At 32.3% G+C, this 16,503-nt stretch overlaps 2 protein-coding genes across 3 annotated transcripts; both read left to right on the forward strand.

Annotated features, from left to right (window-relative positions):
- Window positions 1-16: 16 nt before the first annotated feature.
- LOC100650573 (endothelin-converting enzyme homolog) lies at window positions 17-6,389 on the forward strand. 2 transcript variants are annotated; one of them, XM_003399629.4, is made up of 18 exons: window positions 20-236; window positions 347-492; window positions 639-800; window positions 1,196-1,279; window positions 1,463-1,677; window positions 1,791-2,678; window positions 3,153-3,245; window positions 3,323-3,461; window positions 3,557-3,659; window positions 3,741-3,831; window positions 3,911-4,087; window positions 4,190-4,302; window positions 4,394-4,461; window positions 4,585-4,636; window positions 4,768-4,835; window positions 4,908-5,050; window positions 5,180-5,347; window positions 5,567-6,389. In XM_003399629.4, the coding sequence occupies exons 1-18, from the start codon at window positions 217-219 to the stop codon at window positions 5,744-5,746; spliced, it is 2,910 nt and encodes a 969-aa protein (XP_003399677.3). In that variant the 5' UTR covers window positions 20-216; the 3' UTR covers window positions 5,747-6,389. The 2 variants fall into 2 exon arrangements, with proteins under 2 accessions (XP_048267110.1, XP_003399677.3); XM_048411153.1 differs by lacking the exons at window positions 4,768-4,835; window positions 5,180-5,347; window positions 5,567-6,389 and having other exon boundaries at window positions 17-236; window positions 4,908-5,044.
- A 545-nt stretch (window positions 6,390-6,934) lies between these two features.
- Window positions 6,935-13,149, forward strand: LOC100650372 (endothelin-converting enzyme 1). Its single transcript, XM_048411152.1, has 18 exons — window positions 6,935-7,088; window positions 7,230-7,384; window positions 7,712-7,873; window positions 8,050-8,133; window positions 8,398-8,606; window positions 8,700-9,953; window positions 10,188-10,292; window positions 10,379-10,520; window positions 10,593-10,698; window positions 10,768-10,858; window positions 10,951-11,127; window positions 11,292-11,386; window positions 11,554-11,612; window positions 11,731-11,782; window positions 11,883-11,950; window positions 12,020-12,156; window positions 12,368-12,535; window positions 12,878-13,149. The coding sequence occupies exons 1-18, from the start codon at window positions 6,958-6,960 to the stop codon at window positions 13,055-13,057; spliced, it is 3,375 nt and encodes a 1,124-aa protein (XP_048267109.1). The 5' UTR covers window positions 6,935-6,957; the 3' UTR covers window positions 13,058-13,149.
- The last annotated feature ends 3,354 nt before the right edge of the window (window positions 13,150-16,503 follow it).

Here is a 16,503-nt window from a genome sequence, read left to right on the forward strand (position 1 = left end):
GCGAATAGTGATGATGTTACACAGTATTGATACAAAATGTATACTATCAGCGCTTATCATCAACATGCTCAGGGTCTTTCCGTTTTCTGTAAATATAAAATCGCCAACTGCGGTAGATTCTACACTTTATAAATCGGAAGTTTGGATATCGGAGGATACGTCCGTAACGCCTGTTTATTTTACTTTCTTTTTTATTATATCATTAACGCTAGTATAATGAAATTCACATGGATTATGTAAGTAACAATTATAGAAAACATTTTTATCGTTCGAATGAACTGTAAAATTATCTATTATCTATGACGTACGTCATAATTTCTCAATACGATTTAAATAAATTTCACAGCGTATTTTTGGCTGCCATTGCGGCCGATGTCAATAGCATCTTGAATAAATCCTTTGGTTTACGCTGGTTATTAAGTGTAAGTACAGAAGAATCAAAAATAAAGGAAGAACGACCGCTTTGCCTCACCCAACAATGCAAGTACCTTGGTGAGCAGGAAATATTTCTTAGATTCCTTATCATACTGTACAGATTTTCCTACGAAATGATATACAAATGTTACATTGTTGAAATCTTTTAAATACTGGATCCATATAAGAGAATAAATAGTTTCAATTTGTCTATTACTTAATAGCGAATTCATTACGAGAGAGTATGAACCAAAGCGTGAATCCATGCGAAGATTTCTACGAGTATTCGTGTGGCAATTGGCCAAAACATAATCCACTTCCTGTTGACGAAAACCGATGGAATTTCTTAATTAAGGCAGAAAGAAAGGTTGATGACCGTCTTAAAGGTTTGCTCATTCTTTTCGTTTAAGATTATAATTATAATTAATACTCTATATAAAGATTGTTCACTTGTGTAAAGAAGTTAATTACCTTATGGTTGCTATCGTATGTGCATATAGATTGCGGATGTTTATACATTTATCGAACATTTAATAACGAATAAATTTATAGACCGTACGTAATATGAGAAGATAAAAGCAGAGTATTTACGATAATATTCATTAGTCGAAACAAATCTCTATTAAAATTTCATCTGTTTAATTAGATTGCCAAAAATCTCCACGGTCTACCTATTTATATATATATATTTAATATTTTATTCGTTGCTTCTATTCAAATATTCCATTGAAAACGTACAAAGACGAATAAATATGTTTCTAATTTAATATTTTCCGTTTAGAAATTATGGAGGAAGAAGCGAAAGCTGATGATCTGCGCGCAACAAAATTCGCTAAAATGGCGTTTAAAGCTTGCTTGGACACAGGTATTTCTTAATGGAATATAATTCATAATTTGGTAAAAATTGTTTGATTAATAACATCTATCCTAATTTATATTACACATACTTTAGATGTTAATCTTATAACTATATCACATTCTTTATATCTTAATAAAATAGTACGAGCGAAATATCATCGTCAAGTTAAATTGTACAATTAATTTACAGACGAGATAGAAAGAATTGGTCTCCAGCCACTTGTATCTACAATGTGGAGGACAGGTGGCTGGCCATTAATAATGGAGAAAGATGAATGGGATCAGGAAATATATAAATGGCAAATTGTGGACGATTACTATGCTCGTTTGACAGGATTAAATAGTTTCCATGATGTACAGGTTCCCATGAGGTACTTGATCTATAATAAAAGATCAAGGCTGTCTGTAAGTATCTACTCACTCGGTAATCATACTTAGTCCAGACATTATTAATATCAATCAAGATTCTTCATCTATAAAGTAACGATCGCAAAGAACAACGCTGCTTGATGTTTCAGGTCGATACTCCTCGATTATCGGCAAAAGTGGACAGACTTCTAGATTTCGATGAAATCTACGTGGCTAGCAGCGAAGAAGACGACCGCGAAGAAGGAAGTCAAGAACAAGGTAGCGAAGAATGGCCACGCTCTAAAGAAGACGATGAATTTAAAACCCTAGAAAAGAAAATCGTTAAAAAAAATATTAATAATCGTACGTTTCGGGGCGAAAGAATAAATGAAAAGATCGAGACGATGAAGAAACATGTCATCGAGATACAGTTGAAAGAAGGAACGAAAGGGGCCATAATGCACGCAGGAGTTGGTAACAAGAGACGATACGTGGAAAGAATTGTTAAGTCGTGGGAACGTGAGTTAATATATAAATCTGACAGCCTTGAAAAATCTACAGAAACGAATAATGGAAAGAATCATGAAAGAATGGAGGATACGAATAACGACTTGTACTTTAACGACGATGATAATGAAAGTGAAGGCATCAGCGCGGATCAAGCAGAATACAATAGCGGCGGTAAAATCGATGAAAACGACGAAGAGAATGATAATAGCAATAATGCTGCAAGTGGTAGCGGTAGCGGTGATTATGAATGGGACGACGAAGACGGTAATGGGAGCGGTGACTATGAACGGGATGACGATGATAGTAGTGGAAATGGGAGCGGCGATTACAGGGATGATGATAACGAAAATAGAGATGACGACGATAGCGATAATTATGACGAAACTAGTAAAAAGGATATGGAAGTAGAAAATAAGAGAAAAATGTACGCAGAGTATATACTAAACGTTAGCATAGCGCTTTCTGAAGCAAGAGGCGTTTCAATACCAAGGGAAAGGCTCCTGGAAGATATTGGCGACTTGCTTAAATTTCAAATAAGACTTCTAACGGTAATGCGATGATTTTATCTTAACCCGTTGAATGAATGATACAGAAAATGATTATTTCTTTATTCTCAAGATTGTCTACATTTCTACAGAGTATTAGATACCGAAAAAATATGCTTTTAACCTTCGATAGAGTAAATTCGAAGGTGCAAAATTGCATACAGTATATATGAAATATCCAAATACATTTTATAATATTTGATAGGTAAAGCAGCTTTCTATCAAGGTTCTATCCTTTTAATCGTATTATTGAAAATATGGATTTGCATAAATATCCACAATCCATTAATATTTGTATTATGTACTTTAACATTGATAATGTTAAATTTATAATATTATATTTTGCGGTTAGAGAGTTAAAATTTGTTTAAGATCGGAGCGTGCTCCGAACGTTCAGATTCTTTACTTTCTACTATATTTAATTACGTTATATATATATATTATAATTAAAATATTAATGTATGTTAATGTGTACAGTACATACAGAAATATAAGAAAGCGCTGACCGCTGAACTTAAAGCACTCCAAAACAGATATGACGCTTTGAAGGCTCGGACGGAAAACGGGAAAGTAAGGAAGATTATCCTATTTAAAAAGAGAATAAACTTAATTAAAATTTATTGAAGTTGTACCATTAATCTTTCTAGATTAACTGGATAACAAAAATAAAAGATGTGTTTGCTACTGGAGGTATGGAAATTCCTGACGATTATGTGTTAACTTCAGCCGATGGTTACATCAAAGCGTTAACAAAATTATTAGATAGAACTCCAAGTAGAATAATTGGTATGCCTAAATTTATCTTATTGATAATACAGCCAATTTTATTACAACGACGAAGTAATAAATAATTAATAAAATTTAATATAAATTTTATACAGTGAATTACATACATTGGAATTTTCTTAGTAAAGTGATACACGCAACTACGAAAAAAATGAGAGAATTATACTATAATTGGGATGGTAAAGTACCTACAAGGAGGTAACACAGCGTTATATCGATTAAAATATTCCTTTTACGTCGAAGTATTTTAGAAAACAAAGAAATAAATTCTTTTTACAGAACAAACTACTGTGTCGAGGAAATGGACGCGGTAAACATTTTGGGATACGAATATGTGAAACGATATTTACCAGAAGATGTTCTACAAGCGGTAAAAAATAAAATATTAATACAATGTAGCGTAATATCGTCATAAAAATTTTATAAAATTCTTTGTGCGATTATCAAAGGCTTCAGATACCGTAAACGACATCCAAAGAGAAGTTGAATATCGAGTCAAAAATTCAACTTGGATGGACATTCAAGTCGGAGATATTATTTTGGATAAATTAATATACGCGAAGAAACAGATCGAGTATCCGAAATCATATCGAAATATTACTATCATGAAAGAACACTTCAGAGGTGTAAGAGTCTAATATACCTTTTATTTTTAATTTTAGTGCACACCTATCTTCGATTTTTATACCTTTGCTTCATATTCCACTAATTTTATAATCACATTTTAGCTTAGCGCCAGCAAGTCGCATTTCGAAAATATGTTAAGCGTTATGAGATATAAGAAACGGAGAAATCTAAAAACTTTATTCTCAGAGAAGGATGCTTCCGGAGCATTTGAAGAGTAAGTATTTTCGTAACAAAAACAACACATTATTTTAAATACCTATATTCACATCGAATTTGAGGTAATCGAAAGATTAACTCTTTTATAGACGTACAAGCGGCAACTTTAATCCTTTGCTAGTAAACACCATGTTCTCACCATGGCAAAATAGCATTCGTAAGTTTTAAAACAAAGTAAAAAACGAAACCTGACTAAGAATCGAGATCGTTAACGATGAACAAAAAAATACAAAGATATTTTCCTAACAATATTCGTAGTAAGGAATTTTTATTATTGCAGAAAGAACAACAGCAAATTTTCAACACCTCCTCTTTGATTTTAGACAACCATGGTAAGAACCTATGTGTTAGCACATTTAATATATTTGCCTATTTCATTAAAGATTGATAAAATTACTATAATAATTAATTTAATTTGCTCGCAACGTATAATTCTTTGCAAAGTATTATTTTTATAATGTAGGTACACAAGCTATGGTATTATCGGACTAGTCATGAGTCATCAAATAAATCATGGTTTTAGTATTATAGGTAGATTATTGTAAAATATTGTTGATTGAACTCGGTTAACGAAAGCATTGATATGTTACAAATAACTTGTAGATCGTATGTTTGACAAAGATGATGATATCGCGGTCTGGCCACATAAAATGAAAGAAGCGTACCGCAAAAGAGCGCAATGCTTCAAAGATCAATTTACGAGATATGGTGTTTTGGAGAAGAAAGTAGGAGATTCTACACCACAGGTATAAAGTTCTTTCCGTGTTATATTTTGTATTTTCTACTACGATGATATATATAGATGTAAAGTATATAATATACCGTGCTAAACTACTTTAGAACTATACTTGTATATCTCTATCTTATAATTATAGAATTATGGTCTGCAAACATCAGATGAAAATATTGCAGACACAATGGCCTTAAACTCTGCATTTAAAGCTTATAAACGAAGACTACGAGAATGTGGAAAATCAGACGTTATGCTACCAGGATTAGAGCACATGAGTAACGAGCAACTATTCTTCTTGTCCTTTGCTAATGTAAGATAAATTTTTTATTTTTTTAACTAGACGATATCAGTGTTTTTAAATTAACAAAAGCAATAACATATATATAACGTAAATCGGTTAGCCAAATCGTTATTCGAAAAACTTATCTTTTACTGATTACTATTATTATTATTTTATTATTATTATATTTAACAATGCATGGATTAAATATATTCTTGAAAATAAATTTATACGTTCTAAAATTTACAGTTGTGGTGTGAAGTGATAAAACCGGACAAGTTAAAAGAGGAAATAAGAGACGATCTACACCGTCCCGGTTTGTTAAAAGTAATTGCTTCGATGTCTAATTCTAAAGATTTCGCTGAAGCTTATAATTGCCCATTAAATAGCCCTATGAACCCAACGGAGAAATGTAGTATATGGGAATAAAGAGATTATGTATCATTGATCGGATAGAAAATTAATAAATGATAAATAATTAATCGTCGAAGCATTTGAAATTTTAAGTACTTCTACGCGTTCATGGCAATTATAATTAAGTATAATTTGTACTAATAAAATATTCGTATCGTATATTTTTATTCGAAAATCAACTTTTCGCATGAAAAAATGTGAAAACAATAAAATTATGAGATTCATATGTCATTTTATTTTATCCTATTCTCACTGCATTCTTAGCGTGCTTAAAATTTATGGTACTAATACAAACTTATAAATAAAGATCGAACAGCAGAGAAATTGTTTTAAGTGAAGGAACTATTATCATATTAAAAGTTAAAATACATAAATTACATGAACTATGCCTCATTTTGTTCAGTCTGGATAACGTTTCCTACAAAATGTATTTTGTTAAGGGAATTAAGGCAATTACGTTAAAGCATCCCAAGAATTTGATAAAAATCATAAGTTAATGCAGCATCTTTCGTAATTTTTATAAATCGTTACCAATAAGTTTCCTTTATCATAGCATAAGTTATACATATTGTTATTTGAGAATCTATAAATGTGAATGCTCATGTATAGCAGAATGAGAAGAAAGCTCATTGACAAATAAAACATTCTATAATCGAGACATTTTAAGATTTATAAATATTTTCTTCCTTTTTCATAAGTACCTTCTTCCTTATTGTGCAAAGGTGAACATTTAATTTACATTCATCTTACATTCATATGTTTGTTATAAAAACCAATCAATTTTTTATTCAAACGATAACACATGTATGTATATCTCGGGAATAACAAACACTGAAATTTACGTAAATGAAAAGAAACATGCAAGTTAAGCGTGTAAGATCAACACAAATAAATAATAATTTCTCTTGTTATAGATTTCATATATTTTAAGTGAAATGATTTCTACATACACCTACTTATATGGAATGCATTTAATTGAAATTATCAAAGCGTCAAGGACTCTAGTTAAAATACATAATCATCCATACCGAAAGGAAATGAATGGAACATCAGGATGAATGAAGTTCCTGGATGTTGTATTAAGATATTTTATCTGCAAAATCGCAAGGGCAGAGGATGCAGGTTTACATAATTGTTGCAATATTTATCAGAAAATATTTTATCACAATACAATTTTTTATCGGGTTAGAATAGAAATAGCTTCTTGGTTGTATTTCCTCTCCTCTATGAGTATAAAATTCACGACAGCAGTTTTTCTCGCCTATTGTAAAAAGAGGAAGGCTGGATGTCACATCGGGAGCCTAACTTTCAAGTTTGGCTTCGATCACATCGTTAAAATGTTACGTCTACTGATACTGTAAGTAAGAATTTACATTGAAAATTCTTTCATTAAGTAACTTTGACTATAATCATTTATATTTATATTTATAATAATTTAATAATTAATTCAATTTAATAGTATAGTAATTTATTATATTAATTTTGCAAATGCTTCCAGAGTGTCCCTGTGCGTCGTTATAAACTCCGGTCTAAAACTCGATGATCTGCTGAAATATCCTCGCAGTTTACAACGTTTGTTTGAATCTAAGGGTGCTGTTGAAGCGAAGAAAGTTGAACGTGAAGTATGTAAGACCGAAGAATGCAAGCTGATTGGTAAGTAATAGATATATGAGAAATAAAATTTTGTTTTCAGTTTGAAAATGAAACGTAGCCTTTGTAAAATTTCTATTAAAAAATATTTTTATCATATACAGCAGGAACAAAAGAAATTCTTTTGGTTCTCTGCAATCTCGATTTGAATGCCTCTTCAATAAATACAATGATCGATCATTTTTTCAATCGTCAATTGTAAAATAAAATTTCGTAACTTTATGCTTATTATCTTCTAATTTCTATTTTGTGTAAAGCGAATAATAATTTATATATCGCTTGTAAGTTAGAAAACGATTAATTGCCAAATTTTTTACCTTCGCGACACAGCACAATTGATCAAGGGCAGTATGGACGTGTCCGTAGACCCGTGTGACGATTTTTACGAGTATGCTTGTGGCAACTGGTCGAAAATCAATCCTCTTCCTGAAAATAAGACCTCCTGGAGCTTATGGAATTTGGTAGCCGAGAAAGTCAAGCAACAAGCTAAAAGTTAGTGTGTCCATGTTATACATGCGCTTAAATATTGATTTATTTTACCGATAGTAACTTTCGCTTTATGCCTAGAGTATTAGCATTACACTAAATTATCACGTTATAGTAGCTTCACAGCGAAATACAAATTTATAAAAACAACACTGTACTTTAACGTTTTATCGTTTTCTCAGATATAATTTCGGTTAAACCAAAACCTGACGATCTTTACGCGGTGAGACTTTCTAAGAAGTGGTATCACAGCTGTATGGATACAGGTACGTTTTCAGCGTCTCATTATGTATTTAAAGAGAAATATAGTAGTAATGATCGATATAATCGATAAAATTTAATTATAAATTGATATATTTAGTTTTCCATAAGCTAAACTAACCAACTTCTTTCTTCGAGGTCGTTGGGCCAAAAAGTAAAATATAATAGAGAAATGAAACAATAATCGGTATAATTATATATAAAGATTATATAAACAGAGATAAATCGAATGTAAATTAATAATAATAACAATAATCAATGTTTTACAGATGCCATAGAAAAAAGAGGAGTGGAACCACTATTGTCAACCCTATGGAGACACGGAGGATGGCCACTTATCATGGAAGAGGGAGAGTGGGATGAGGATATATACAACTGGCAAATAGTCGATGACCAATTTGCTCGTATATCAGGATTTAACGCATTTCACGATTTACGTTACGTCCCACAATCACCTGAAAACAACCATACGATAATTGTACGATTATAATTCCTAAAAATCTATTCTACTACGATCGAGGACAAACATTTATATATTCGCTATGATAAATATTATTTTTCGATATTTCAGATTATGTTACCTCATTTACCGCAGGGTGCATATGGGCTTATTACAGTGGAGAAAATATTGAATTTAGACAGCAGCGATGAAAATAACGAAAGTGGAGAAGGTAGCCAGGAAAAAGGAAGCAAGGAAAGAGCAGAACAAAAGCAGCATGAAGAGAATGACGAAGAAGATGAAGAAGAGAATGAATCAGAGGACGACTGGAACACTGTAGAAGAAGATGAAGAAGGAGAGACGAGAAAGAAGAAAATGATCGCTAGAAAATACCAGAGAAAATTAGGTCACGCTAAGAAGGGGCATAATAAGAAAAAAGTTATGCATAATATTATTGGTAAAAAGAAAAGGACGAGAAGAACTAAAAGGAATATTATAGGCGAGAAACATCTTCATAAACTATTGCGTAAACTAAAGGCTAATAAATATAATATCAACAATAAGGTCAACAATAATGGACATTTGTCACGCAATAAGTCGATTACAAAGAAACATAGTATGAAAGATAAAACGATAAGGAAAAATTTACGAAACCACTTAGGTCGCAATAAACATAATAACAAGAAGAAGAAGGTGAAAGAGAACAAGAAAGAAGGGGAAGTACTACGCAAGAGGAAAATACACAGAAGGAAGATTACCAAGCAATTAGGGCATAGCAGAAGGATGCATAATAAGAACAAAGCATTGGGAAAACATACCTACGAGGAGAAGATGAAGAAGAAATTGCAGAGGACTGGAACGAAAGCAAAGGTTCATGCCGGTGAAAATCATAAGCACCAGAAAATTACAGGCGCCACAGCGCATCACGTCGCAAACAAGATGAACGTTTCGAAACATAAGCAAATATCCGACTATACTGAAGATACATATAACAGTGTCGATACCAACGATGACGATGATAATAATAACAACGATGAATATAACGAATATAGTGCCGAAGCTAACGAAGACGATAACGAGGAAGAGAACTACGACGACGACGATGATAACGATGAGAATAACGAAGATGACGACGAAGATAACTACGAGGATGACGAAAATGACGACGAAGATAACTACGAGGATGACGAAGATGACGATAATGATGACAATGATAATAATTACGAGCATGATGAAGAAGAAGTTGAAGAGCAAAGACAAACATATCGAGATTACATATTAAATGTATCTTTAATACTTTCTAGGGAAAGAGGAATTGAAATACCGGAGGAACAAATGGTGAAAGATGTCGAAGATCTCGTAAAATTTATCGTTAATTTGACAGAAGTAAGTAATTTATCGTTTTTACGTATTCTACATTAGTTCGTAACTAGACTGCAGATTTTATGCAAATATGGGAAATTCTAAGATACAAAAATCCATAGGATACGTATAATGTGCAAAAATACATGTATCTATAAATATATAAAATATTTTAATCTTTTAACTATGTTCGGGAAGATATGAATTTGTACGAATATAATATAAATATTTATTAATAACGATATTTATTTATTTCAGATCGTACATGCCGTTGAGGATGACGATGAACAAATCGAGAATATAACGCTTAAAGAATTTCAAGAATACTACGAAGATTTAGGTCCTATTTCGCGTACTAACAGAGTAAAAAATTTTATTTATTTTATATTCCACTTAAATGAAATTCGCTGATATTGAAATGAAAATTTATATAATTTACGAATATCTAGATAAATTGGATAAGAAAAATACAAAAAATATTTTCCGAGGCTGGATTGGAGTTTGATAACGACGTAGAAGTTTCTGTATCGTATCCCAAATATATGGAAGAACTTCATACCTTGCTCGCAAAAACTCCAGAAAGAGTACTTGGTAAATTGATGGATATTAAAGATATTTCCATTCTAATCGAATTAAAATATTAAATTCTTTCGTTTGTTGCAGTTAACTATATTCATTGGCTCTTCATTAGTAGGATAATGATAGCTGGACCATCAGAACTAACAGAATTGTTCGAACAATGGACCGCAGACTGGTTCTATTCCACAAGGTTTGTATAATAACACGATCCGTTGAAAATTGTTAAAATTACACGTTACTTTAATTTTCATTTCCATAGAGAGCAGATGTGCCTGGAAATTGCGCCACTGGGTAAAGTAGCAGGATACGAATACATTAAACAATATCTGCCAGAAAACGTAGCAAAAATGGTAATAATTTTAATTACGCACCTTCATACCTTACGAAGATAAAAAATATTTTCAACGTTTGATATTCATTAACATCCCTTGAATATCCAAAGGCCAAAGACATGATCGACGACATACAAAAGGAAATCGAATATCGCATCGAAGCGTCGAACTGGATGGACGATGATACTAAACATTTTGTTTTGGACAAATTAGTGCACATGAAGAACTGGGTTGGCTATCCAAGTTGGCTGCAAAACTCTACGCTCGTAAAACGCTACTTCCGAGGGGTAATTTTATTTTCAATAATAATCAATGATAGTAACTCAAGCATGTAATAGGAATTTATAATCTTGAAATTAATTATTACGTTAATCGTAACTTTAAATTAAATCTACTAGAAATTTAATATTCGTTAAGGTAACCTGTGTATATATATATATATACATTATAGTTTACAGTCGGTACTTCATTCTACGAGAACTTCCTCAACTATGCGAGATATTCTAGATGGAAAAGCTTACGACGAAATCTAGATAATAGCGAAATGTAAGGTTTCATTTTAAAATAACTAACTTAAAAAGTAACTTAAATGTCGTATTTATGTTAATCGATATCATACATATTTATGCATGATATACAAGGTATATATCCACATGTATACATCTACGTGTATATTTATGTATATATATATATATACCTGTATAACTTTGTAGTTACGAGATGGATCCCCTGGAATTGAATGCTTTCTTCATACCAAACGATAATTCTATATGTACGTATTCCGAGACATATTTTAAAAATATAGAATTATAGAATTATGATACGATTAGTTATATTTTCCTTGATCAAATACGAAGAATGGTATAACAGATTATGTTCTTTCAATATAGCAATCACGGCGGCAGATTTGCAAAATCCATTGTTTGCTCAAAATCGACCTTGGTAAATAAAGAATTTTTCAATATTTATATACATATGCCGTATTGAAGATATTTAAATATAAATATAATTATTATCATCGAATGTAAAATTGATTCTTCAGGTATGTGAATTTCGGTATTATTGGTCTCGTCATGGGTCATGAAGTAAATCACGGATTCGATGATGAAGGTGAATTATTATGAGAATATTACAACTTGACAAATAATGAACAAGACTTAATGAATCAATTGAAATTAGGTCATCTTTATGACGAAGGAGGAAATCAAGTGGAATGGCTAACTGCAATGGCAGACGCTTACGATAAGAGAGCAATATGTTTCGTGAACCAATACGATGGTTATAGTATCATCAAAGGAGAAAATTACACGATCGAGGTTCTTGACGTTAATTCTAACTCTACAGATATATCGTAACTTATTTTTATACTTAATTTATTCCGTTAAACGATTTAAGCTAATGAAATAAATTCGCCCTAATTTAAGGCTCATCTATACCCTGTAATTTAAGATAAAACGAATTATTGCCCGAGCTAAAAAAAAATACAACTTAGTCTGTGGTAAATGTTAATTATTCTAAATATTTTAGAATTATGGTAACAGAACCGCAGGTGAAAATATTGCGGATTCGATGGGCCTGCATGCTGTGTTCGGTGCTTATAAACGAAGGGAACGAGAATGTGTAAATGCGGACCCTGCTCTACCAGGACTAGAACAATTTAGCAACGACCAACTTTTCTTCTTATCATTTGCAAACGTAAGTTTTTGTGACACTTCTTCGATTAAGATATTAATTCTTCAAATTTAATATTAATTTAAGAAATTTAAATATACGCAACCTTCTACATAAATTCAGTAAGGATTGCCTCTTTACGTTTAAAATTCCTAGTAAAAATGAATAAATAACTGTTTTGGAATGTGATATATTCTTACATTGTACATGACATATTTTTTAGGAAAAGTAAGATTATTTCTCTTCCCCTTTTGATAATATTTTTTAATTTATTTTCAAAATTATTAGATGTGAATGTGATATTTAAACAAAGATAGTAAAATTTGTGCTATTGTGTAACTTAAACATTAAAAATTTTACTTACAGTTATGGTGCGAAACAGCAGACAAAGAAGCATTAATATCTCAGAGCAAATACGACGTGCATAGTACGGCACGTTTAAGAGTTATTGGTTCGGTGTCAAATTCAGAAGATTTCGCCAAAGCTTTCGACTGTCCAGTAGGTAGTCCTATGAATCCTGAAAACAAATGCAACATATGGGAATAACTAAAAATTTTCGAAATTTTCATAGATTTTCGCTTACAGTTTCTATAATGTAATTCTTTTTTAATGAAATATAGCTTACGATTTGCAAATTACTTTCACACTATAAGTTTAATTCACAACTACCTACTTCTGAATAATCCTTGTAATTATCTTACTTAAATTCTTTTCAATGAATAGTATGAATTATGCGATCTAAATATATCAAAATAAAAAATGGGAAAAAGCTAGTAATTTATATATTTCGAAAATTCATACGGTAAATTCTAATTATATTAAATTCAGATTAACATTAGTTTATAAATATACTTTACAACATACTCGTAACAAACATCTACTATGTTTTCACATCAATGGAATACACGATACACCCTAAACTATAATTTTTTTTTTATCATTCACCATATTAGTAAATCAGTCCTCTCTCAATGACAGACTTTTCAGTCCATCTATTGAATTTAACCTTAGCGTTTTTTTTTTTTTTTTTTGCACCATCGCCTTTCTATAAAACTCAATTACTTTTTATCGTATGTCGCCTTGAACTCCATATTACACGAAAGAACAAAGATGTTACATTAAGGCATCGAGGTAGCCTTCGACGTTGCGCGCTTTACGAGAAGCGAAATGCAATGACTGCGAACGATCACGCAGACAAAATTAACTATAATATCTGATTTATACACGTTAGCGACGGTTAACGTAATTTGAAGTATAAGAATCTTCGTTCAAGCTGTTGCTCAATGCAAGATTCTAGAGATTAACCTTTGCATTGGAAACGTTACTTCGTTTAGTATGATATATATGAAAGGAATATTGAGCGATTTTTTATGATCATCAATGGAACAAACAAAGAGAAATTCATAAAGAGATTTTTGTCCTTTCGTTGCCTTTTTTGCGAATAAATTTTTTCAAATTACTTTTACAGACTTCTAGAGTGTTTAACTTCTCGTGCATATCTTTCGAGTAAATTTTATAAAAGCCATAATAAACAATAACGAAACTATTGATATCATATCCCATAAACGAAACGGGCAAAGTTGAACGTTTCGGCTAAGATTTAAAATTTCTTGTTGATCCTTCGTTGAAACGAATTCAAGCTGTTTTCTCTCAATTATCTTTATTACCTAACCAGTATGCAATGTGCAGTATTTGTTCAAACATTTTATTACCGAATAAGAATCCGCAATTAAAGCGTTATCAACTTTGCAAAAAAAAAAAAAGAAAAGCAATAATAATTATTTTGAAATACTAACAAACACGCGAAAAATGTCGCTCGTTCGATGAAGATAAAGGACTATCGAAAAAGGGACCGAAATTGTTATCGCGAAGAGCGCAAAGGCCGTTGGTGCATAACGGTGCGTTAACCGGCAATAAGTCATCCGCGTTATATCAAAAGTGTAAGCGCCTAACCGCATTGCATCGTTAACAGCGCAAGTGTTGCAATTCGGTGAGACAGTTGTAGATCGATGTAGGGACAGTAAATTAGATCAGGCAAAAGAACATTACCTAACTGTAGCACGAGCGCTCATCTTCAGACACAGGCCTCCAATACTTTCACAGATCAAATAGAAGTGGTGAAACTCCTCGATTATACCGGTGCATCGAATGGGTATATATCGCATTTGCTTCAGCCAGAGAAAGCACGCTCTGATTCATCGGAATAAATGGCCACAGTTTAGAGCGGATGCATCCCATTATAACGTGCACATCCACTGATAAATTATCACTTTCGCTCGATCGATCGTGATATCCTGATAACGTGTTTTGAATTGCTAAATTTTCAAACGTGCGGTCGGGCCTTTTAACAGTCGTGGTCATGTCGAGATGAATTCTTTTTCTACTTGTTGCATAAGTAACCGACGAGGTTGCATAAATAACGTGAACAGGGGGTGAATTATTTGAGAACGACACGAATCGTCCGTGTTACGAGCTACAAGTACATCGAAATATGCACGTATAAGGTGTCCCGATCTTTTGACTAAAATCTTTTATTCGCGTTCACGTATCTTACGAGAAATATTTTTGATATGCGTTAATGTCCCTTAAGTAATGTTACATGTTACATTGAAATACGTGCAATGCCCCAATCTTTTCCAGCGAAACTTTATCAGCACTCTATATGATGTAGAAATAAATAAAATAGGTAGCGAATGTTATTGTACAAGCGGAAGTTATTGGAAGCTTCATTAGGATGTTAAAATAAAAATTCAATGGGTATGGTGAAAGAATAGGCTGCTACAATACAAGAAGATTGACAACCAAATTACTAGTTGTTCGTACTTCGTTTCATAACGTTTATCCTCCCTGTCAATAGGAGACTGACAGCGGTACAAAATTGAATTTATTACTCTACGAAGCTCATTTTTTCGTTTCATTTGTATGATCTGTATCATCAATTCTTAGTATTCACCATATGTATATCGAGATTTGTACGATATACTTTCTATATCTGACTCCTTTTCCATCTCTATTGTCCCTGCTAGCTAGGTTAAATTCTATCTATTTTCACTCTCTCTTTATTCCTTAATTCTCTATCGTATGCATTTATTAACCATACTTTAACCACGCTTAATTTCCTTCGAAGGAATTAAAACCCATTTACTTTTCTATTCTTTTACGTTTTAACCATTTCTTCCCATCTTTTAAATTTTCTGCATTTTCTCCTATTTCGCAATTTTAATAGCTTTAGGTTCGTGCCTTAAAAATGAATCTTCGAATACTGTTTCGACTACAACTTAGCGATTATCGATCTTTTATCGAATCGCCATAAGCAAAGCACGCCTTTCAAGGACGAAAGAGAAGTACCGCGTTCTACATGGCAACATGAAAAACATTTGTGTTCCTGTTAAACTACTTTCATACCTGTCTCTTCTCATCTTCACACATCGCAGACTCTCCTCTTCTCTTATTTCTATCGTTTTACTATTCTACTCTTTACATCATTTCCCATCCTTTGTTCTCTGTTTCTTTTCGTTTCCTCAGTCTTCCGCGTTCCTGCTTTTATCTTTCACCTCCTCTGCGGATTTCTCTATTTCTCATTCACAATTATCTGAAATAATAGTAAAATTTTCCAATTATCACGTTTGTCTTAATTTCTCAACGGCAAGTTGTTTAATCGTTGCAGTATAATCGTTGCACTCTATCCACGTACAAAGTAGATACGAAGATTGAAAATTACGAGTGAAAATTTTAGATCCGTCAGAAGATGAAAACGCGATGAAATAAATACTTCTCGCGAGGAGATTCATCGCGGCGAGGTTAAAAGTAGGAAAATCATAAACCGTTCAAAAGATAGGCACGATTAGAGAAATCGCGTGTGCGGAGAAAATCGTAGACTAGGACGTGATTTAATAAACACGAAGGATAAAACGTTTGAGGTTCGCGCAAGAAGGTCGCGAAAGAACAATCGGACCTCATAAAAGCGCAAAAGTTGCACGCGTACGCAAGCC

Source organism: Bombus terrestris, chromosome 12 (assembly GCF_910591885.1).
Source record: "Bombus terrestris chromosome 12, iyBomTerr1.2, whole genome shotgun sequence".
Classification (NCBI taxonomy): domain Eukaryota; kingdom Metazoa; phylum Arthropoda; class Insecta; order Hymenoptera; family Apidae; genus Bombus; species Bombus terrestris.

Coding starts and splice junctions, on each gene's coding strand:
- LOC100650573 (XM_003399629.4), top strand. CDS start 217: ATGAAATTCACATGGATTAT. Junction 801..1,195: donor GGTTGATGACCGTCTTAAAG/GTTTGCTCATTC, acceptor TTTTCCGTTTAG/AAATTATGGAGGAAGAAGCG. Junction 3,246..3,322: donor CTCGGACGGAAAACGGGAAA/GTAAGGAAGATT, acceptor TAATCTTTCTAG/ATTAACTGGATAACAAAAAT.
- LOC100650372 (XM_048411152.1), top strand. CDS start 6,958: ATGAGTATAAAATTCACGACAGCAGTTTTTCTCGCCTATTGTAAAAAG. Junction 7,089..7,229: donor ATGTTACGTCTACTGATACT/GTAAGTAAGAAT, acceptor AAATGCTTCCAG/AGTGTCCCTGTGCGTCGTTA. Junction 7,874..8,049: donor AGTCAAGCAACAAGCTAAAA/GTTAGTGTGTCC, acceptor TCGTTTTCTCAG/ATATAATTTCGGTTAAACCA.